Source organism: Elephas maximus, chromosome 2 (genome assembly GCF_024166365.1).
Source record: "Elephas maximus indicus isolate mEleMax1 chromosome 2, mEleMax1 primary haplotype, whole genome shotgun sequence".
Lineage (NCBI taxonomy): Eukaryota > Metazoa > Chordata > Mammalia > Proboscidea > Elephantidae > Elephas > Elephas maximus.
In genome coordinates, this window is record NC_064820.1 from 39,340,232 (window position 1) to 39,365,039 (window position 24,808).

Sequence of the window (24,808 nt, forward strand, 5' to 3'; positions counted from 1 at the left end):
AGGAGAATGGATGGAGACAGGTAAGGAAGGAGGAGTCTAGGATACTTTCAAATGGATGGAGGTGCGATTTCCTGAGAAAACTGGACACACAGAAGGGCCGTCTGGATGGAGAGGTGGGAGTCATCAGAGGAAACTTCAAGAACATTTTCTACAATTCGAATTCAAAGGCTGACTGAATGATTTCTTGATTAAATTAAAAGAGTCAGGCTTTTCTCTCTAAAGGACACCCACTTTGGTAAACAGAAGAACCCAAAAGATTTCAGTGAGTCACAAAATGCTACTCAAAAAACTTTCTTGAAAGCATTTCACAAACTTATAAACACAAGTAAACTTGAGAAAAAAATAAAAGCTTTATTTATAAAGTGCATTATATTAATTCATTTAAAATATTCTATGAATAAGTAGGAATCCCTGGTGGCGTAGTGGTTAAGAGCTACAGCTGCTAACCAGAAGATGAGCAGTTCGAATCCACCAGGAAACCCTGTGGGAGCAGTTCTACTCTGTCCTGGAGGTCTGCTTTATGTCGGAGTTGACCCAATGGCAACAGGTTTTGGTTTGGTGTAAGTATTTTAATATCAACAAATATATTCCATTAGGTAAACTGGAAGGCAAGAAAATATGAAAACATCCCCAAATCAAAGGACTTGCTGCTAGCCATTGTTAGAATTCAGTCATTACTGAGTATCAGTCTTCCATAATTTCTTGATTAGAAGAGGTCAATCACTGCGATACTGTTCTTTCACATTCCAGGCACACAATCATATGTATTATTAATGCTGTAAACGCGATATTCAAACTCATTTGAGCTGTGGGACTAGAAGTTAGAGATTAGCCCTTTGTTTATGACTTTCAATAATCTTAGCTGAGTTAAGCTGATCGATCTCTTCCTGGCTGAACCCAAATTCTTTCAGTATCTCTTCAGTGTGTTCTCCTACAGAAGGATCCCTTTGGAAAGAAGGGGTTGCAGGAGTCCTCGACAGCAGAGGGGCAGGGCGAGGACTTACTCCCTGCTCCCCATCGGTGATAAATGAGCCCCGCTCTCTGTGATGATCGTGATGGGCAACCTCCTCAACCGTCAGAACAGGGGTCACGCAAGCATCTGTGCCTTCGAAGATCTGACACCATTCGGCCTTTGTCTTCTTTGCAAATGCAGCGGCAAATTCCTTCTTCAGTTCTGGCCAATCAGCCATGCTCATCTGATTGGGAAGTTCAGCAGAATTTAGCCCAAGCCCTGAAGGAAACAAAAATAATTTCTTTAATTATTATTGGGGAGAGTGATTATAAGCAATGAAATCATTTTGAGCTCACCACACTATCCCACATAGGGTGTTCTATAACCAAAAAAAAAAAAAAAACCCAAGCCCATTGCCATCGAGTCAATTTCGATAGGGCTTATTAAATGAGTCAAGGGAAAAAATCAAGGTCAGCCTGAAGGGCCAAATGCTAGAGAGGGCAGAGGTAGTGGGGGTACAAGGACCTCAAAACAGACTCTCCACTGCCAAGATATTATTTACATTTCATCAAAAGCTGTCTATTTTTATGTTGGAGAGGCTGTGGAGAGATTTGAACACTTACACACTGCTGGTGGGAATGTCAAATGGTACAACTGCTTTGGAAATCGATCTGGCGCTTCCTTAAAAAGCTAGAAATAGAACTACCATACAATCCAGCAATCCCACTCCTTTGAATATAGCCTAGAGAAATAAGAGCCTTTACACGAATACATATATGCACTCCCACGTTTACTGCAGCACTGTTTACAATAGCAACAAGATGGAAGCAACCAAGGTGCCCATCAATGGATGAATGGATAAATAAATTATGGTATATTCACACAATGGAATACTATGCATCAATAAAGAACAATGATGAATCTGTGAAACACTTCATAACATGGCGGAACCTGGAAGGCATTATGCTGAGTGAAATTAGTCAGTTGCAAAAGGACAAATATTGTATGAGACCAATATTATAAGAACTTGAGAAATAGTTTAAACTGAGAACACATTCTTTTGTGGTTACGAGAGGGGGGAGGGAGGGAGGATGGGAGGGGGCATTCACTAATTAGATAGTAGACAAGAACTACTTTAGGTGAAGGGAAAGACACCACACAATACAGCCGAGGTCAGCACAATTGGACTAAAGCAAAAGCAAAGAAGTTTCCTGAATAAGCTGAATGCTTCAAAGGCCAGCGTAGCAGGGCAGGGGTCTGGGGACCATGGTTTCAGGGGACATCTAAGTCAATTGGCACAATAAAATCTATTAGGAAAACATTCTGCATCCCACTTTCCAGAGTGGCGTCTGGGGTCTTAAATGCTAGCAAACAGCCATCTAAGATGCATCAATTGGTCTCAATCCACCCAGATCAAAGGAGAATGAAGAACACCAAGGACACAAGGTGATTACGAGCCCAAGAGACAGAAAGGGCCACATGAACCAGAGACTACATCATCCTGAGACCAGAAGAACTAGATGGTGCTTGGCTACAACCGATGACTGCCCTGACAGGGAACACAACAAAGAACCCCGGAGGGAGCAGGAGGGCAGTGGGATGTAGACCCCAAATTCTCATAAGACCACACTTAATAGTCTGAGACTGGAAGGACCCCAGTGGTCAAGGCCCCCAGACCTTCTATTGGCCCAGGACAGGAACCATTCCCGAAGCCAACTCTTCAGACATGGATTGGACTGGACAACGGGTTGGAGAGGGATGCTGGTGAGGAGTGAGCTTCTTGGATCAGGTGGACACTTGAGTCTATGTTGGCATCTCCTGCCTGGAGGGGAGATGAGAGGGTGGAGGGGGTTAGACGCTGGTGAAATGGACACGAAAAGAGAGTGGAAGGAGAGAGCAGGCTGTCTCATTAGGGTGAGAGTAATCGGGAGTGTGTAGCACAGTGTATATGGGTTTTTGTGTGAGAGACTAACTTGATTTGTAAACTTTCACTTAAGGCAGAATAAAAATTATAAAAAAACAAAAAAAAGCTGTTTATTTTTAATGGTCTAGTTTCCAGAAATCTATTTCTTCTCTGAGTAGGCTTTGAAAATGAAATTTCCTTCCTGTTATTATCTGTCATACTGAATTAAAACAATCCCATACTTTATATGATGTGCTCAAACCCTACAAAAGATAAAATATAAACAATTTTACACATGACTATCTCAGTTTTCAAGGAAGAAGCCAAAAATAAATGATCAAACTCAGGATTGCTGTTTCATAAATAATATTCATTTCTCTTTATTTTGCTATGAGCAAGAATACAGATGACAGGGAATAAAACCTAACCATCTTTAATTAAAACAGCAACAGCAACTCACAGCCCACATCTTGCTAATAAAATCAGTATATATAAACAATTTCTACTTCTCTGTTTAGTATGCTGTAATAACAATAACTTAGTAATTCATCCAACATCACATAATACGGTATATTGAGCCCCAAAAGTGTACCTAATAAAACTGATGCTTGGAATAGACTTTTTTTTTTTTTTTTTTACATCATCCTCTCTTATACAACAAAATTATTTTCAGTAGCAATTATAAATGAAACCAATAATAATTGTGGCCAGAAAAGAAATGTAGACTGGGAACTTTTTCCTTCACTGAATTTTATCTAATCATGCCAGTAAAAATAATTTTAAAAATATCTATCTTTTATAAATATAAAATTTTATAAATATTTAGAAAATAAATAAGAGTGTATTTCCTTTATAAATAAAATATATAAAACATAAAAAACCCATTGCTGTCACGTTGATCTGACTCACGGCGACTCTATATGACAGAGTAGAACTGCCCCATAGGGTTTCCTAGGCTGTAATCTTTACAGAAGCAGACTGCCACATCTTTCTCCCGCAGAGCAGCTGGTAGGTTCAAACTGCCAACCTTTCGGTTAGCGGCCTAACGCTTTAGCCACTGTACCACCAGGGCTCCTTACAAAATATAAAAAACAAATATTTACAATTAGGAAAAAATGGATTGATTTTTTTTGAATTGCATTAATGTATTTTTTTGAAAAGGTGGGGTGGATCTTATACCTACATATTGGTCCCTCACAGATATGAATAACAGGTCAGTAAACTTTTTCTGTAATGACAAAGACAGTAAATATTTTAGGTTTTCAGCCCATATGGTTCCTGTCACAACTACTCCACTCTGCATCTGCAGTATGAAAGCAGCTATAAACCAACAGCTGTCACAGAGCTGCCTCTGACTCATGGAGAACCCATGTGTGTCAGGGTAGAACTATGCCCCATAGGGTTTTCAATGGCTGATTTTTCAGAAGTAGATCACGAGGCCTTTCTTTCCAGGCATCTCTGAGAGGACCTGATCCTCCAAACTTTCAGTTAGCAGCTGAGCACCATCAACTGCACCACTCAGGGGCTCAGAAGGCAGCCACAGACAATACATAAGCCAATGGGCAGGACTGTGTTCCAACAAACTTTATACACGAAAGCAGGAAGAAGGCCAGATTTGGCCCTCAGGCTGCAGTCTGCCAGTCCTTGAATAATCACATTAATTTTCTGCTTTTAAGCTTTACCTTATAATACCTGCAAAAGGTACAATTTAGATAACTGTTGAATCATACCACTACTAAAACATTTATTTTCTTGTTCTCTTCTCTACCTTTAAAATAAAAAAGAAATTTCAAATTTAAAGATATTCTAAATTCAGTGAAGTATTTCAGATACGAATGAGCTAAAATGTACACTTACCAGAAAAAATTATTACCCCTTGCAATTCACATTCTGTTTCACTAATTTAAATTTTAAACATAAATAAAAACTCCAGACTTCACATAGAAGGACAAAATTTAAGTAACTCCAGTTCTACTTCTTGATCTTTACAATCACTTATACAACTATTATTTTTTTCGAATCTGCTGTTTAAATGCAGGAATAGGTGGTACCACAGAGGGGCTGCAGACACAAACTGTCCCCAAAGTGAGCTCAAATGATTCTGAACTTTTACTCTAGAGATGAACCATGTGTGTTAGGGCCAGACTGTGTAACTGGGAGTTGTCTGAATTAACTTCTATGTACAGTATAATGTTTACTAATGGATAATAAAAATGTGCTATTACAGTTTACATGGATGTTATTCAAACTCAGCAGCAGCTGTAACAATTGCTTCGAGCTCAGAACAACAAATCAATTTTGGGGGAAGGAGTTTATTTGATCACTGTCATTTAGAATTGCTGGTGCATGGTGCATCAGAATCGACTTGATGGCACTGGGTTTTTTTTGGGGGGGTGGTGATAATAAGGAGCTGTCCGAATAGTAGCTAATGTTACTACTGCATTTCAGTTCTCCACATATCGATAATGCACCCAGGCATATGACGCCCACCACCAACCCTTACTACAGCATTGTTCAGTTCGTAATTTTGAATTAAGACTTCGTATTCTTAGTTTTGGAGTGCTGGTGGCGCAGTGGTTAAGAGCTCGGCTGCTAACTGAAAGGTGGGCAGTTCAAATCCACCACTCCTTGGAAACCCAATGGGGCAGTTCTACTCTGTTCCATATGGTCACTATGAGTTGGAATCAATTCGACGGTAGCGGGTTTGGTTTTTTTTTTTTTTATTTTTAGTTTTGGTCCCTGGGTGGCACAAACAGTTTGCACTGGGCTACCAACCAAAAGGATCACAGTTCAAGATCACTCAGCGGTACCACAAAAGAAAGGCCTGACAATCTGCTTTCGTAAAGATTGGAGCCAAGAAAATCCCATGGAGCAGTTCTACTCTGTAACACGTGGGGTTGCCATGATTCAGCATGATGGCAGCACGTTTTGATTTTTCTGTATTCTTAATTTCTGAACAGAAACGTACCCTTTATAATCTAAATAAATCATTCTTCCACCATTTTTCCAACTGCATTTAAGTTGCTGAATATAGTTGATCATAAATCCTTTCAGATGTTTGTAAAAGCAAGCATTCCAACTATACATAAATAACTAAGTAATATATTGCATTTGAAAATCCACTTAAACTAAAGTAGAAAGATAAATCCACTGTGACCACTTTGTCATACCACTGCAGATATATCTTAAAACTTCTTAGGTACTAAATTATCTGTAAAATGAACTTTAAATCCAAACATTTTTACATTATTACATAGGAACAAAATAACTCAAATCCAATATTTAATTAGAGAAGAATACTCCCAAATTTTCCTGCTAACTTGTGGCAACATGCCAGTGAGACAAGACTCTACAAGAGGGGTAAACTGCAGAAGCATCAAGAGGCAGTAACATACACCACCAACCCTCGCTCATCAACGTCCCTGTGTGCTCTGCAGACCCCTGACGCTGACGCAGAGTAAGAACCGCCTACAGGAACTAGTAGAGGCAGAAGATCATTTTTAGGAAAGGTCTGGGCACACGAGGGCAAGATAAGTATCTAACAATATTGAGTATGAAATGTAATGAAAGCACTGATTGTCCCCTAAAAGGGATTATTCTTTTAAAACCCTGAACTTTTAGTGCTTTATGTTGTTGTAATTGTTAGGTGCCGTTGAGTCAGTTCCCACTCATAGTTACTCTAAATACAAGAGAATGAAACGCTGCTCAGTCCTGCGCCATCCTCACAATCATTGCTATGTTTGGGCTCATTGTTACAGCCACTGTGTCAATCCATCTCTTTTTCAATGGTCCTCTACTTTAAGCTTGATGTCCTTCTCCAGGGACTGGTCCCTCCTAACGACATGTCCAAAGTGCATGAGACAAAGTCTTGCCATCCTCGCTTCCAAGGAGCACTCTGGCTGTACCTTTATAGACTAGTAAAATTTACCTGTCAATTTAAAAGATGAGGAAATGCCTCACAATGTAATGATGGCTATGATTAGGTTACTTACAAAGTAGAAATATAAGAAAAAGTCATCATGAATTTCAAAAGGCTCCAAAAGAGAGGTTAAAGAATATCCACAGGAAAATGGAGGGTGTATTGGGCTGCATGTGAAGGTTACTTACCCTTGATCAGCAGCTTATAGAACTGGGGTTCTAATGCTCCAACAGCCATGAACTCCCCATCTGCCGTCTGGTAAGTTGTGTAGAAAGGGGCTCCACCATCTAACAGGTTCTGGCCTCGAGGCTGTTCCCACAGGCCCACTTTCTGTGTTTTCCACAGAAAAGAACTCAGATACGCTGTCCCTTCCACCTTTGAAGGAGCAAAGTACAAATCCAGACAATTCAGTTATAAAAGCTGGATTAGCTTCTATTTAGTTTTTTTAAAAAATATTTGTGGAAAGATGCTTATCTTAGAATATACACAGATTATATCTAACTACACAACTTCTTCAGTATTTCTAGAAAGTGAGTTACACTTGGTTTACGGTAGAATAAGAAGTGACAGCGCAATTCAGTTCAGCAAATACCGTAAGATTTAGAAGGAACTACCACTTGTGTTCTTTCTTTCAATTCAGATTCGCAAACTGATGATTTTTGAAGCTAGGTGAGGGTTTGTGGAAGGTCATTATACTCTTTTCACTATTTTTGAATTCTTAAAAAACTACCATGACTACTCAGCAGAAATCATGCAGTCAAGAAGGCAATGGGATGACATATATAGAGCACTGAAGGGGAAAAACTGCCAGCCAAGGATCATATATCCAGCAAAACTCTCTCTCAAATATGAAGGCAAAATTAAAACATTTACAGATAAACAAAAGCTTAGAGAATTTGCAAAAACCAAACCAAAGCTACAAGAAATACTAAAGGAAATTGTTTGGTCAGAAAATCAATAATATCAGACAACAACACAACACAAGGTCACAGAACAGAACATCCTGGTATCAACTCAAATACAGAAATCACAAAAACAAATTAAGATTAATTTTAAAAAGAAAAAAATGCTCAAAACAGGGAATCATGGAAGTCATTATGTAAAAGATCACAATAATCAAAAAGAGGGACGAAATACAGGAGGCATAGAACTGCCATATGGAGAGGAAAACAAGGCGATATAGGACGATACAAGTTAGGTTTTTACTTAGAAAAATATGGGAAAATATTAAGGTAACCACAAAGAGGTCTAACAATTCCCTAACTCAAAATAAAAACCAAGAAAAACATAACGACTCAGCAAACATAAATTTAACTACTATGAAAACGAGGTACACAGAATTTACAAAGAAAAATGTCTCAGCACAAAAAAGTAAGTGGAAAAATGAAACTGTCAACAACACACACAAAAAGGCATCAAAATGACGGCACTAAACACATAAAAAAAACACATACTTATCTATAATTACGCTGATGTAAATGGACTAAATGCACCAATATAAAAAAAATTTTTTTTATACTTATCTATAATTACGCTGAATGTAAATGGACTAAACACACCAATAAAGAGACAGAGAGTCTCAGACTGGATAAAGAAACACAATCCGCCTATATGCTGCCTACAAGACACACACCTTAGACTTAGAGACACAAACAAACTAAAACTCAAAGGATGGGAAAAAATATATCAAGCAAACAACAATCAAAAAAGAGAAGGAGTAGCAATATTAATTTCTGACAAAATAGACTTTAAACTTAAATCCACCACAAAGGATAAAGAAGGACACTACATAATGATAAAAGGGACAATTGACCAGGAAGATATAACCATATTAAATATTTATGCACCCAATGACAGGGCTACAAGATACATAAAACAAACTTTAACAGAACTGACAAGTGAGATAGACACCTCCACAATTATAGTAGGAGACTTCAACACACCACTTTTGGAGAAGGACAGGACTTCCAGTAAGAAGCTCAATAGAGACACAGAAGATCTAATGGCTACAATCGACCAACTTGACCTCATAGACTTATACAGAACACTCCACCCAACAGCTGCAAAGTATACTTTTTTTTGTAGTGCACATGGAACATTCTCTAGAATAGATCACATATTAGGTCATAAAACAAACCTTTGCAGAATCCAAAACCTCAAAATATTACAAAGCATCTTCTCAGACCACAAGGCCATAAAAGTGGAAATCAGTAATAGAAAAATCAGGGAAAAGAAATCAAATACTTGGAAACTGAACAATACCCTGCTCAAAAAAGACTGGGTTATAGAAGACATTAAGGAGGGAGTAAAGAAATTCACAGAATGCAATGAGAATGAAAACACTTCCTATCAAAACCTCTGGGACACAGCAAAAGCAGTGCTCAGAGGCCAATTTATATCGATAAATGCACACATACATACAGAAAGAGCCAAAATCAGAGAACTGTCCCTACAACTTGAACAAATAGAAAGCAAGCAACAAAAGAATCCATCAAGCACCAGAAGAAAACAAACAGTAAAAATTAGAGCTGAACTAAATGAGTTAGAGAACAGAAAAACAATTCAAAGAATTAACAAAGCCAAAAGCTGGTTCTTTGAAAAAATTAACAAAATTGATAAACCATTGGCCAGACTGACTAAAGAAATACAGGAAAGGAAACAAATAACTCAAATAAGAGACAAGATGGGCCATATCACAACAGACCCAACTGAAATTAAAAGAATCGTATCAGATTATTATGAAAAACTGTACTCTAACAAATTTGCAAACCTAGAAGAAATGGATGAATTCCTAAAAAACACTACCTACCTAAACTAACACAATCAGAAGTAGAACAACAGAATAGGCCCATAACAAAAAAGGAGATTAAAAACGTAATCAAAAAACTCCCAACAAAAAAAAGGCCTGGCCCGGATGGCTTCACTGCAGAGTTCTACCAAACTTTCAGGGAAGAGTTAACACCACTACTACTAACGGTATTTCAAAGCACAGAACATGATGGAATACTACCTAACTCATTCTATGAAGCCACCATATCCCTGATACCAAAGCCAGGTAAAGACACCACAAAAAAAGAAAATTACAGACCTATACCCCTCATGAACATAGATGCAAAAATCCTCAACAAAATTCTAGCCAATAGAATTCAACAACATATCAAAAAAAAATAATCCACCATGACCAAGTGGGATTTATACCAGATATGCAAGTTTTTATGCAAGGTTGGTTTAATATTAGAAAAACCATTAATGGAATCCACCATATAAATAAAACAAAAGACAAAAACCACATGATCTTATCAATTGATGCAGAAAAGGCATTTGACAAAGTCCAACACCCATTTATGATAAAAACTCTCACCAAAATAGGAATTGGAGGAAAATTCCTCAACATAATAAAGGGCATCTATACAAAGCCAACAGCCAACATCATTCTAAATGGAGAGAGCCTGAAAGCATTTCCCTTGAGAATGGGAACCAGATAAGGATGCCCTTTATCACCAATCTTATTCAACACTGTGCTAGAGGTCCTAGCCAGAGCAATTAGGCTAGACAAAGAAATAAAGGGCATCCGGATTGGCAAGGAAGAAGTAAAATTATCTCTATTTGTGATGACATGATCTTATACACAGAAAACCCTAAGGAATCCTCCAGAAAACTACTGAAACTAATAGAAGAGCTCGGCAGAGTCTCAGGTTACAAGATAAACATACAAAAATCACTTGGATTCCTCTACATCAACAAAAAGAACATCAAAGAGGAAATCACCAATTCAATACCATTCACAGCAGCCCCCAAGAAGATAAAATACTTAGGAATAAATCTTACCAAAGATGTAAAAGACCTATACAAAGAAAACTACAAAGTACTAGTGCAATAAACTAAAAGGGACCTACACAAGTGGAAATACACACCTTGCTCATGGATAGGAAGACTTAACATAGTAAAAATGTCTACTCTACCAAAAGCCATCTATACATACAATGCACTTCCGATCCAAATTCCAATGTCAATTTTTAATGTGATGGAGAAACAAATCACCAACTTCATATGGAAGGGAAGAAGCCTCGGATAAGCAAAGCATTACTGAAGAAGAAAGTGGGAGGCCTCACTCTACCTGATTTCAGAACCTATTATACAGCCACAGTAGTCAAAACAGCCTGGTACTGGTACAACAACAGACACATAGACCAGTGGAACAGAACTGAGAACCCAGATATAAATCCATCCACATATGAGGAGCTGATATTTGACAAAGGCCCAGTGTCAGTTAATTGGGGAAAAGATAGTCTTTTTAACAAATGGTGCTGGCATAACTGGATATCCATTTGCAAAAAAATGAAACAGGACCCATACCTCACACCACGCACAAAAACTAACTCCAAGTGGATTAAAGACCTAAACATAAAGACTAAAACGATAAAGATCATGGAAGAAAAAATAGGGACAACCTTAGGAGCCCTAATACAAGGCATAAACAGAATACAAAACATTACCAAAAATGACGAAGAGAAACCAGATAACTGGGAGCTCCTAAAAATCAAACACCTATGCTCATCTAAAGACTTCACCAAAAGAGTAAAAAGACCACCTACAGACTGGGAAAGAATTTTCAGCTAAGACATCTCCGACCAGCGCCTGATCTCTAAAATCTATATAATTCTGCCAAACTCAACCACAAAAAGACAAACAACCCAATCAAGAAGTGGGCAAAGGATATGAACGCGCACTTCACTAAAGAAGATATTCAGGCAGCTAACAGATACATGAGAAAATGCTCTCGATCATTAGCCATTAGAGAAATGCAAATTAAAACTACGATGAGATTCCATCTCACTCCAATAAGGCTGGCATTAATTCAAAAAACACAAAATAATAAATGTTGGAGAGGCTGCAGAGAGATTGGAACTCTTATACACTGCTGCTGGGAATGTAAAATGGTACAACCACTTTGGAAATCTATCTGGCGTTATCTTAAACAGTTAGAAATAGAACTACCATACAACCCAGAAATCCCACTCCTGGGAATATACCCTAGAGAAATAAAAGCCTTTACATGAACAGATATATGCACACCCATGTTTACTGCAGCACTGTTTACAATAGCAAAAAGCTGGAAGCAACTAAGGTGTCCATCAAAGGATGAATGGTTGAATAAATTGTGGTATATTCATACAATGGAATACTACGCATCGATAAAGACCAGTGACAAATCTGTGAAACATTTCGCAACATGGAGGAACCTGGAAGGCATTATGCTGAGTGAAATTAGTCAGATGCATAAGGACAAATATTGTGTAAGACCACTATTATAAGATCTTGAGAAATAGCATCAACTGAGAATAACACATTCTTTTGTGGATACGAGAGGGGTGAGGGAGGGAGGGTGGGAGAGGGTTATTTACTGATTAGAGGGTAGGTAAGAACTACTTTAGGTGAAGGGAAGGACAATACTCAGCACAGGGAAGGTCAGCTCAACTGGACTGGACCAAAAGCAAAGAAGTTTCCGGGATAAACTGAATGCTTCGAAGGTCAGCGGAGCAAGGGCGGGGGTTTGGGGACTATGGCTTAAGGGGACTTCTAAGTCAATTGGCAAAATAAATTTTATTAAGAAAACATTCTGTATCCCACTTTGAAGTGTGGCGTCTGGGGTCTTAAATGCTAACAAGTGGCCATCTAAGATGCATCAATTGGTCTCAACCAACCTGGAGCAAAGGAGAATGAAGAACACCAAGGTCACACGATAACTATGAGCCCAAGTGATAGAAAGGGCCACATCAACTAGAGACATCATCCTGAGACCAGAACTAGATGGTGCCCGGCCACAATCGATGACTGCCCTGACAGGGAGCACAACAGAGAACCCCTGCGTGAGCAGAACAGTGGGATGCAGACCCCAAATTCTCATAAAAAGACCAGACTTAATGTTCTGACTGAGACTAGAAGAATCCCACTGGTCATGGTCCCCAAACCTTCTGTTGGCCCAGGACAGGAACCATTCCAGAAGACAACTCATCAGACATGGAAGGGACTGGACAACGGGTTGGAGAGAGATGCTGATGAAGAGTGAGCTACTTGTATCAGGTGGACACTTGAGACTGTGTTGGCATCTCCTGTCTGGAGGGGAGATGGGAGGGTAGAGAGGTTTAGAAACTGGCAAAACAGTCACGAAAGGAGAGACTGGAAGGAGGGAGCGGCCTGACTCATTAGGGGCAGAGTAAATGGGAGTATGTAGTAAGGTGAATATAAGTTTATATGTGACAGACTGACTTGATTTGTAAACTTTCGCTTAAAGCACAATAAAAATTATTTTTAAAAAATGCTCAAAAAAACTGTCATGATAAAAAATTAAAAATACAAAGCAAAAAATTTTGTTTTTCTTTTTGTTTTTTTAAGTCCATACTGATCTCGATACCTATTAAACACGTACGCATAGACACATAAAGCATATCACATTTTAAATCAATTACTTAAATTTAGTTTATTCTAGCTGGACTCCAAAAAAACTGTATTTGAATATTTAATATTCAATAAAAATAACATGAGTGGCAGGTACTTGGGTTTTCTGATTCCAGACAAACTATTTTCGGAATGCAACCCCCCAAATGAGTACTGAAGAGGAATAAATTCACACCCTCAGGTTCCATGATCATAAGGTTCAACTCCAAAGCTAAATGCTCTGGGCCATTTCCCTAATTATCCCAGCATCCCAGAAAGAAGGCCATCAAAACACCCTTGTCTCACAGGTCACCAACACAAGGAGCCCGTTCTAGCCGTGGGCACAGAATTTCTCACAGGTTTAACGCCTATGAAACAAAAGCAAACGTATCTTTGGGTGTATGCCAAGTCTCACAACTTCTCATGAACAGCTGAATTTATGGCTATGACGTTTGTCATCGCCAAATTGTTTTTTTAATTTTTGATGTGCTTTAAGTGAAAGTTTACAAATGAAGTCAGTCTCTCGTACAAAAATTTACATACACCTTGCTATATACTCCTAATTGCTCTTCCTTTAACGAGACAACACGCTCCTTCCCTTTATTCTTTTTTGTGTCCATTCCGCCAGCTTCTAACCCCCTCTGCCCTCTCATCTCCCCTCTAGATAGGAAATGCCAACACCATCTCAAGTGTCTACTTGATCCAAGAAACTCATTCTTCACCATTATCTTTTTCTATCCCATTGCCCAATTCAATCTCTGTCTGAAGAGTTGGCTTTGGGAATGGCTCCTGTCCTAGGCTAACAGAAGGTCTGGGGTCATGACCACCAGGGTCCTTCTAGTCTCAGTCAGACCATTAAGTCTGGTCTTTTTACAAGAATTTGGAGTCTGCATCCCACTGCTCTTCTGCTCCCTCAGGGGTTTTCTGTTGTGTTTCCTGTCAGGGCAGTCATCGGTTATAGCCGGGCACCATCTAATTCTTTTGGTCTCAGGATGATGTAGTCTCTGGTTTATGTGGCCCTTTCTGTCTCTGGGGCTCATAATTACCTGGTATCCTTGATGTTCTTAATTTTCCTTTGGTCCAGGTGGGTTGAGGCCAATCGATGCATCTTAGATGGCTGCTTGCTAGCGTTTAAGACCCCAGACACTACTCTCCGAAGTGGGATGCAGAATGTTTTCCTAATAGATTTTATTATGCCAATTGACTTTGATGTCCCCTGAAACCATGGTCCCCAAACCCCCGCCCCTGCTACGCTGGCCTTTGAAACACTCAGTTTATTCAGGAAACTTCTTTGCTTTTGGTTTAGTCCAGTTGTGCTGACCTTGCCTGTACTGTATGTTGTCTTTCCCTTCACCTGAAGTAGTTCTTATCTACTATCTAATTAGTGAATACCCCCTTCCTTCCTCCCCAGTCTCGTAACCATCAAAGAATATTTTCTTCTCTGTTTAAACTATTTCTCGAGTTCTTGTAATGGCAGTCTTATACAATATTTGTCTTTTTGCAACTGACTAATTTCACTCAGCATGATGCCTTCCAGATTCCTCCATGTTATGAAATGTTTCACAGATTCATCACTGTTCTTTATCAATGCGTAGTATTCCACTGTGTGAATACACCATAATTTATCCATTTATCCGTTGATGGGCACCTTGGCCGCTTCTACCCTTCTGCTATTGTAAACGGTGCTGCAATAAACATGGGTGTGCATACATCTGTTCGTGTAAAGGATCGTATTTCTCTAGACTATACTCCAAGGGGTGGGATTGCTGGATCCTATGGTAGTTCTATTTCTAGCTTTTTAAGGAAGGGCCAAATCGATTTCCAAAGTGGCTGTACCATTTTATATTCCCACTAGCAGTAGGTAAGTGTTCCAGTCTCTCCACAACCTCTCCAGCATTTATTATTTTGTGTTTTTTGGATTAATGCCAGCCTTGTTGGAGTGAGATGGAATCTCATGTAGTTTTGATTTGCATTTCTCTAATGGCTAATGATCGTGCGCATTTCCTCATGTATCTGTTAGCTACCTAATGTCTTCTTTAGTGAAGTGTCTGTTCATATCTTTTAATTGGATTATTTGTCTTTTTGTAGTTGAGTTTTTGCAGTATTGTGTAGATTTTAGAGATCAGGCGCTGATTGGAAATGTCATAGCTACAAACTTTTTCCCAGTCCTGAATATGTGAATTTATAAAGCAAATTCATGCTAAGAAAATACCCCTTTAACCTCCCTTATATTCTAGATCTCCTGATGAGACTACTGAAAAACAGATGCACTAACGGAGGCATTGTCACGGGTGCAAGTTGGTCCACTCAGCATATAAACCAGCTCTAACTTGATCCTAAGGAGCCCTGGTGGTACAGTGGTAAAGCACTCTCCTGCTAACTGAAAGGTCAGCAGTTTGAACCCACCAGCTGCTCCAGGGGAGAAAGACGAGGTAGCCTGCTTCTGTAAAGATCATAGCCTTGGAAATCCTATAAGGCAGTTCTACTCTGTTCTAGGGTCGCTAGGAACTGGCAGTGGGCTTGGTTTTGGTAACCTGATCCTATCTTTACTTCACCTCTTAGAAAGACATAAAAAAAAAAAAAAAAATAGGATGAGAGATGTAGCAGCTATGATCCTCAGCGCACCATGAGGCCTGGCAGTGGCTACCCAAGCACCAGCTCCTCTTGCCTCTCACTCACATAGCATGCATGCTGCAGAGACAGAAGCGGAGATGGCATGAGACCCCTTGACACAGAGAAACTGCAACTCCAATTTCCTACTGTCACGGACTGAATTATGACCCCCAAAATATGCATCAACTTGGTTAGGCCATGATTCCCAGTACTGTATGGCTGTCCTCCATTTTGTGATCTGATGTAATTTTCCTATGTGTTGTAAATCCTAATCTCTGCCTATGGTTAATGAGACAAGATTAGGTTATGTTAAAGAGGATTAGGGTGGGATGGAACACCCTTACTCAGGTCACAGCTTTGATCTGATATAGGCGGAGTTTCCCTGGAGTGTGGCCTGCATCACTTGTTATCTTACAAGAGATAAAAGGAGAGGGAGGCGAGCAGAGAGATGGGGATCTCGCACCACTAAGAGAGAAGTGCTGGGAGCAGAGTGTGTCATTTGGTCCTGGGGTTCCTCTGCTAAGAAGTTCCTAGACAGGGGAAGACTGATGACAAGGACCTTCCCCCAGAACCGACAGAGAAAGAATAACTTACCATGGAGATGGCACCCTGAACTCAAGACTTCTAGCCTCCTGACTGTGAGAGAATAAATTTGTTTGTTAACCCATCCACTTGTGGTATTTCTATTACAGCAGCACTGGATAACTAAGACATCCACCAATCTTTATATTGTTCACGTTTGTGTTTGTAGGCCAATGGCAGGCAGGCCAGCTCACAGCCCCAGGTCAGGTGCAGTTCCCCAGATCGAAGGTAAGCAACAGCAAAACAGATGCCACATTCCACAGTTCTCTTACCTCCAGTTTCCAAAGAAACAGTACTATGAAAACACAGACTCCGGGACTTCGAAGGCAGGCCTGGATCAACTCAGGTCGAATGCTAACCGTTACTAAAAAAGGATTCGGTTTGAAGACTACTAGCCTTAAACAATGAGGTCTCTGACCACCATAATTAAAAAACCAAACCTACTGCCATCAAGTTGATTCTGACTCATAGCGACCCCGTAGGGTTTCCAAGGCTGTAAATCTCTACGGAAGCAGACTGCCAAATCTTTCTCCCGTGGAGCTGACGGTAGTTTCGAACCATGGACCTTTCAGCTAGCAAGTTGATCGCTTTAACCACTACGCCACCAGCATCTACAATTATTGGTGTCACAAAGGTTCTAGGATGAGGAAGTAATGAATATGATCTTTACTGATCCACTTGGCCTTGAGTTATTAGCCAGCACTCACTATCCCCTGGTGTGAGCATGAACCCTGAAAAAAGTGTGTAACATTTTTCAAATACACTAAAACCTTGCTATCTGCCTAATCATTACATAATTCTGATTAGATACCTTCTGATCACCTTTTAATTACATTTGACGACAAATAAGCAATTACATATCTTTAGTAAATTATTTACGTTATCACTAGATAAGTACTCAGCCTTAAAGTCTCCTTAAAACTCCCAAGGCCCAATGTTTGTTCTCAGTTCATGTCTTGTGGGCCACAATTACACACACAGCCTGTGCCCACAGAAGGCAGTCAACAAAACCTGTTGCTGGTGAGTCGATTCCAACTCGTAGCAACCCTGTAGGACAGAGTAGAGTTGCCCCGTAGGATTTCCAAGGAGCAGCTGGTGTATTCAAACTGCCGACCTTTTGGTTAGCAGCCAAGCTCATAACCACTGTGCAACCAGGGCTCCAGTAGGGTACAGTAACTGAAAGCAGAAACTTCAGTGACAAAGGGCCTGGGCACAGTGCTTCGGATACTCTCCAGCCCTCCACCTTTAAAGGCCATTAACCTCTCCGAGTCTGAAAGTCTAAATACACAAATGGGGAGTGAGCACAGTGCTCTTGGGGAGTTGCGCGGATCAAAGGAAGGAGTGCACAGACAAAGCACCTAGTCTGGGGCTTGGCATAAAGACAGTGTAAAGTTGGCGGCTGATGCTGCTACTATTGCCTGCTGGGACTGTGCCATGACAAAGCCTGGACTGTAGATAAAAGACAAATCAAGCAAGTTCCTACCAGAAGATATTTCAGATGTGGACACAAAGTACAATGTGATCTGCCCCCTGATGACAGTTTCCCAAGGCACAGGAACAGAACAGGGCTGAGAGTGATTACAAAGAGGAGAAAAAAGCAGGCGATAGGAGCTTTTACCATTTAATTCTCATAACAATGCTATGAGAGATACCATCATTATCCCCATTTTACAGAGCAGGAAACTGAGGCACAGAGAGGTTAGGAAACTTGTCCCAGACTACACAGCCAGTAAATGGCAGAGCTGGATTGAGGAAGTCAGCCACCAGAATCCATGCTCTAAACCACTGTGCCACATTGCTTACCTCCTTCAGCTGTCCTCTCCAAGGGCACAGGCAACACCACCCACTAGCCCATCCAAGCCATAAACATGGGAGCCATTCTTGATTCTTCCCTGCCTCCTGCACTGCCAATCCATCACCAAATCCCAGCAATTTCACATCTCACGTATCCCTTAAATCCAGCCCCACCTTTCCATTAATTGTCTAAGTGCTTGCCCTTACCTCTCAGCCAGAAGAAAGGCCTGGCCATCTACTTCCGAAAAATCAGCCATTGAAAACCTATGGAGCACAGTTCTACTCTGACAAATGTGAGGTCGCCATGAGTCAGAGCTGACTCCACAGCCACTGGGTTTGTCTGTTTTCTTATTCCTCGTCAGTAACTCAATAACTGGTCTCTCTGCCTCCAGTCTTATCTCCCTCAAACACATTCTCTGTACTACCTCCAAAGATCTGTCAAAATGAAAACACGCAGGGGACTTGTGAAGAAAGGAGCTGGCTCTCCTGCCAATTAGCTGTGAGACCATGAGGAAATGTCCACGCTTCGGTCTCCCTCCCTTTAAAACAATCATGTGTACCAGACGGAGTTGCTGGTTTGAGGATTAGGAAAGACCATACAGGGAAGTGTCTAGCCCAGCCAAGACACAGTAAGGCCTCAATATGTGATGGCGTTATGACGTCAGAGTGTCTCCTATGAAATGCAGCATCCTTGAGAATCTCCTCTATCTGCTGAAGGAAACATTCTGAATTCAATTTTGAATGAGGATTACTAGAAAACTATATTCTAAGCACAAAAGATAGCAAGGGGAAATCACTGAAATCCAACACAGGAATCAGGTAAGTCACGGAAAGTTTGGAGAACTGACTGTACAAACAGATGATCAAAATATGTTATTCTGGTTAATATAAAAAGATATGAGGCTATTTTTAAAGAAAAGAATCTACTTAGTAATTTGGATTCAAACTTCAGATCTCATTAATCTCCTGTCTTGTACAGAAAAGGATCTCAGGCAGCCATAGACAGTACTTAGAAACAACTGGCAGGTTTACCATTTCCCCAAGTAACACTCACCATGCTGGCATCGATGACCTGACCTCTGCCCGACTGTGTGCGTTCAAAAAGAGCCATCACGATGCCCAGTGTGCACATGAGGCCACCGCCACCAAAGTCAGCCAGGAGGTTCAGAGGGGCATATGGATTCTCACCACTTCTGCCAATTTTTGATAGAACACCTACACCAATAAAAAATATTGGGAAAAACTGACTGTAAACTTAATGTCTCTTTTAAATAAATACATAAACATCTTAGAGCAATAACCGATCTCCCCGACTGCTGACCTAAGCGAAAACTAGTACATATTTCTCCAAACCGAAGCCTATTCAGCATACTTTTAAACAGGATTTCTCTCAAGCCAAGCTCCTTGTTTTGTCTTTTTCTTTCTCTGAAACTTTTTTTTTAAATAATATATTGTTTTAGGTGAAAGTTTACACAGCAAATTAGGTTCCCCTTTAACAATTTTTATACAAATTGTTCAGTGCCATTGGTTACAATTTTCACGTGTCAGAATTCTCATTATTTCCATTCCATCTGTTCTGTTTCCACAGATCTAGCTTCCCTTCCCCACTTGGCCTTCTGAGTAAATGTTGACCATTTGGTCTCATACAGTTAATTGTTTAAGGGAGCATATTACTCATCAGTGATACTGCTTATTTTATGAGCCAAATCTATTATTTGGCTAAAAGTGGCCTGCAGAAATAGCTTCAATTCCAAGTATCTTATAGGTTCACTACGAGTCAGAATCAACTCGACAGCAACAGGTTTGGTTTTTGGTGCTTTCTGGCAGGGCGATATTCTAGGGGGTTCCCTCTAGTCTCTATTGTTCCAGTAGGTCTGGCCTTTTTTTAGGAATTTGAGTTTTGTTCTACACTTTTTCTCTCGTTCTATCCAGGACCTCCTATTGTGTCCCTGGTCAGAATGGTCAGTAGTGGTAGCTGGGCACCATCTAGTTCTTATGGTTTCAGGTTAGAAGAGGCTGTGGTTCATGTGGACTATTAGTCCTGTGGACTAGTTTCTTCAAGTCTTTGATTTCCTCCATTCTTTTTTGCTCCATAAGAACAAAGACAATAGTTAGATGGCCACTTGGAAACCTTATAGGGCAGTCCTACTCTGTCTTATAGGGTCGCTATGAGTCAGAATTGACTAGATGGCAATGAGCCTGGTTTTGGTCTTTACTTCCCTAAAAACCTCCATAATCTTGAGTATTATCTGAGTTTTGTGTGGCCGCTGCAACAAATTATCGAACCCAGCAGAGAAGTAGAGAATGCCATGGGAGCGACGGCTGGTGTTAGAATTGGTAAAAGGGTTGGAGAGCAGAGATGTGTCTGACCTCTTCCTCATACGAATCCGCCTTGGGCTGATGCTGCTATCTTGATTCTCTTCCCCCTTGTGAAGTTAGAGGAGGTCAGACATCCCTGCCACTTTTACAGCTGGCGTTGCCATTTTTACAGTAATGCTGTTGTTGTTAGCTTCCATCAAGTCAGCCCCCAATACAACAGGATCAGGCTGCTGTGATGCATAGGATTTTCACTGGCTAATTATCAGAAGTAGATCTCCAGGCCTTGCTTCCTAGTCTATCTTAGTCTGGAAGCTCCACTGAAACCTGTTTAACATCACATAAGCCTCCACTGAGGGATGAGTGGTAGCTGTGCTTGGGGTGAACTGGTCAGGATCCAAACCTAGGTCTCCCATGTGGAAGGTGAGACTCTGGCCACTGAACCACCACTGCACTCCAAGGTGATAGTACCCAAAAAAAAACCCAAACCCACTTCTGTCAAGTCAATTCTGACTCACAGCAACCCTACAGGACACAGTAGAACTGATCTGTAAGGTTTCCAGGCTGTGATTTTTACGGAGGCAGACTGCCACATCTTTCTTCCGCAGAGCAGCTGGTGGATTTGAACTGCCAACTCGTCAGTTAGCACCTTAGCGCTTAACCACCATGCCACCAGGGTTCCTAAGGTGATACAAGAACCTGAAAACCACAGGCTTTTTCTAGTGTTCACAGAAGTCTGAAATGATGACTCGCAGACAATGATCTCAATGAGGGGACAGGGGACATTTTCCAAACCACAGAGCAACCACCCCTACTAGCAGCAAGAATCTCTTCCTAGTAAGTGCTTGCCTGAGAAATTAGCTCCACAAATGTTTAATAACTAAATGTTACTAGTAAGAGTATGTTATCTTTCAAATTTGTTAAGGCAAGGGAAATAGAAGATCGACAATCATTGTTCTAAGACTCCAAACCAACCTTTTTTAAACAACTATGTTTTCCTCATTGATTCTGGTAAGTATTTAAATCGTTACCCTTAACAAAATCTTTCTAATAAACGTAATCATAGGTCTTGACTGGGAACAAATAAAAAGTATAGAAAAATCTTTTCAACATACCTGACAAAGCCAAAAAGTTGATATCATGCCCTGCTACCCCTGAGAACCTTCCTGACTGGCCAAATCCACTCAACCTGGCATAGATGAGCCTTGGATTCTCCTGCTGGAGAATTTCTGGGCCGAGCTGGAGTTTCTCCATGACACCTTAAAATAAAATTAGAATTTTTTAAGAGCATGAGTCAAGGATGAGTATAACCCCTCCTCTATGGCAAACATAAAACAGCATTCTTACAACAGATTCAAAGAGTGAAGCTATGATTTCTGCAACATGTGGCTTACCTATCTCCCTCCAAGTATGTCCAAGGCTACACAATCCCAAGAGCAGGCATCTGATCCCTTCGGTCAGTCCCTTTACCGTTTTCCCAATCCTCTCCTTATTCACTTACACGTGGCTTATTTTCTTGGAACAGTTACCCTAGGCTTCTATTTAGCCAATACACTTTTAGGAACTGCTACTCCCTGAGAAGACCCTCAATGAGATAGACTGACACAGTGGCTGCCACAATGGGCTCAAAGACAGCAATGATTATGAGGATGGTGCAGGACTAGGCAGTGTTTCGTTCTGTTGTACATAGGGTCGCTATGAGTTGGAACCAACTCAACGGCACCTAACAACAACAGCAAAACTCCCTGGGTGACATAAATGGTTGGTTAAGTGCTTGGATATTAACCAAAAGGTTGGTGGTTCAAATCCACCCAGAGGTCCCACAGAAGGAAGGCCTGGCGTTCTACTTTTGAAAGGTCACAGCCATTCAAAAAACTCTGGAGCACAGTTCTACTTTGACACACATGGGGCTGACATGAGTTGGAATCAACTCGATGGCAGTGGTTTTATTCCTTCTGGCTTTTTTTCTTTCTATACTGCATCTGTGCCTACTTTCTAGCTTGTAGTATTGAAAAAAAAAAAAACTGTTGCCGTCGAGGCAATTCCAACTCATAGCGACCCTATAGGACAGAGTAGAATTGCCCCACAGGGTTCCCAAGAGGTGGCTGGTAGATTCAAACTGCTGATTTTCTGGTTAGCAGCCGAGCTCTTAACCACTGCACCACCAGGGCTCCCTGTACTATACGAGGTATCTATATATCTCGTCTTCCCTATCAGCTCAGGAACTCCTCTGGCAGGACTTATGCCTGGTCTGTTTGTACAGACCCAGAAACTGCTTAGCTCAGGACATTCACATAAGAGCTCAGTAAATGTCTGTGGAAAGAAAGGTTAGCTACAACAACATCAGAAAGCTATTAGTTACCAGCATGTATTCATTGCACAAAACCATGGCAACTGGCACCAGAAGTCTCCTGGGATTAGGAGTATTTGTTATTGTTGTAGGAACCCTGGTAGTGGTTAAAGCACTGGGCTGCTAACCAAAAGGTCAGTGATTTGAACCCACCAGGTGCTTCTCAGGAGAAATATGTAGCAGTCTGCTTCCATAAAGATTACAGCCCTGGAAACACTACTCTGTCCTATAGGGTCACTATGAGTCGGAATCAACTCCACAGCAATGAGTTTGTTTTTGTTTTTACTCCTCAAATACGGCTGTAAGGATTAAATAAGTTAACACACTTAAAAATGTCTGGCACCCCAGACATTCAATTCACTCACCAAACAGGTGCTGACTTCCTACTATAAATCAGCCAATGCTTTGGATTTGTACTGGAACCAGGATAAGAATGAAGTAGTGCTAAACCGAAACACTAGTTGCAAAAAGGCTGTGACACCAATGTCAAGGTAGCTGTAGCAGGTATGGAGAGAAAGAATTCTGAGTCAAAGTAAGGAGGAAGAATGGCGGCATGAGTCATGTTAAAAGAGGGTATAGAGTGAAGGGAAGACACTGCAATCAAGGATGAAGTAGTCTGACTTGGACAGGTGGGTAGGTGTTTGTTCCATTCACTGAAACAAATAATACAGGAGGAGGAGAGGTCATTTAGGAGGGAGGATGGTCAGGTTTAGGATCTGTCAGTTGCAGTGCACAACGGACTGCCAGATGGACATGTCCAGGGCCTGTGTTCCCCAGCAGTCTGACATTTTGAAAGGGTTGGGCAGCATCTACCTGTAAGAAGTGAAGACAAATTGGGAATAGATAAGGTAACTCCACAGGCGAGAGTGTAAATGAAATGGGCTGAGGCTAGAATTTGGGAATACCAAAATTTAAGGCCTGGGAAACCCTAGTGGCATAGTGGTTAAGTGCTACGGCGGCTAACTAAAGGGTCAGCAGTTCGAATCCACCAGGCGCCCCTTGGAAACTCTATGGGGCGGTTCTACTGTGTCCTGCAGAGTCGCTATGAGTCCGAGTCGACTCAACGGCACTGGGTTTGGTTTTTTTTTTTTTTTTAGTTTATGGTTAGCCTGAGCCCGGATGGCTTTGGAGGGCACACACCAACAACCTCTGAACTCCCTTCCTCCCCCACCCCTTCCCAGTAGCAACATGTACCTATGGACACATACCCAGTTTTCCGGGAAAAGAATCTTTTGCTTTCGTAAGATTCTCATTAGGGTTTGTGACCTTCAAATAATTAAAAAAGGCAAACAGAAGGGCAGTGAAAAAAACGTTGGCAGGATTCAGAGAGATTTAAGAACCATGGCAACAGAAGTGAATCCAAATATGGACCAAAGTTTCAAAGGACGAATGACGGATATCCTCAAATGCAACAACAAGATCTAGAAAGGCTGGGACGGAAAGGGGTTCAGGTGGCACACGGCAAAGGTGTGGCGGGCACAGCCTAGGTGACAGGTCAGGCCCCTCTGCTGGGCGCGACCGTTCCTCATCCAGCCCTCCGGCCCGGGGCTCACCTCCGCGGAAAGGTTCCAGCACCACGTCGGCCTGGGCGCACAGACGCCGCAGCACCGCCGCGCCCTGCGGCTGCTTCAGGTTCACAACCAGCGAGCGCTTGCCCCGACCCAACTGGCTGATGTCGCCGTGGCCGCCCGGCGGGTCCACACGTATCACCTGCGCCCCGAAGTCCGCCAGAACCATGCCGCAGAACGGGCCCGGGGCCAGGCCCGCCAGCTCCAAGACGCGGACTCCCCGCAGCGCCATAACACTCCCGGGCCCTATCTCAGGAACGGGAGACTGAGCCGGCCCGCCTCCCCGCCACCGGGAAAAAGCCACAGCGGGCCCACGCGCATGTCCTCGTGCGCCTGCGCGCGGCCTCGGAGTCTGCGCAGTAGCGTGACTCCT

At 41.4% G+C, this 24,808-nt stretch overlaps 1 protein-coding gene across 1 annotated transcript; it reads right to left on the bottom strand.

Annotated features, from left to right (window-relative positions):
• Positions 1-354: 354 nt before the first annotated feature.
• On the bottom strand, positions 355-24,749 carry AMACR (alpha-methylacyl-CoA racemase). The gene is made up of 5 exons (XM_049861992.1): positions 24,421-24,749; positions 21,633-21,776; positions 19,256-19,416; positions 6,963-7,149; positions 355-1,231 (listed from the first exon to the last, which is right to left on the bottom strand). The coding sequence occupies exons 1-5, from the start codon at positions 24,665-24,667 to the stop codon at positions 822-824; spliced, it is 1,149 nt and encodes a 382-aa protein (XP_049717949.1). The 5' UTR covers positions 24,668-24,749; the 3' UTR covers positions 355-821.
• Positions 24,750-24,808: the final 59 nt, after the last annotated feature.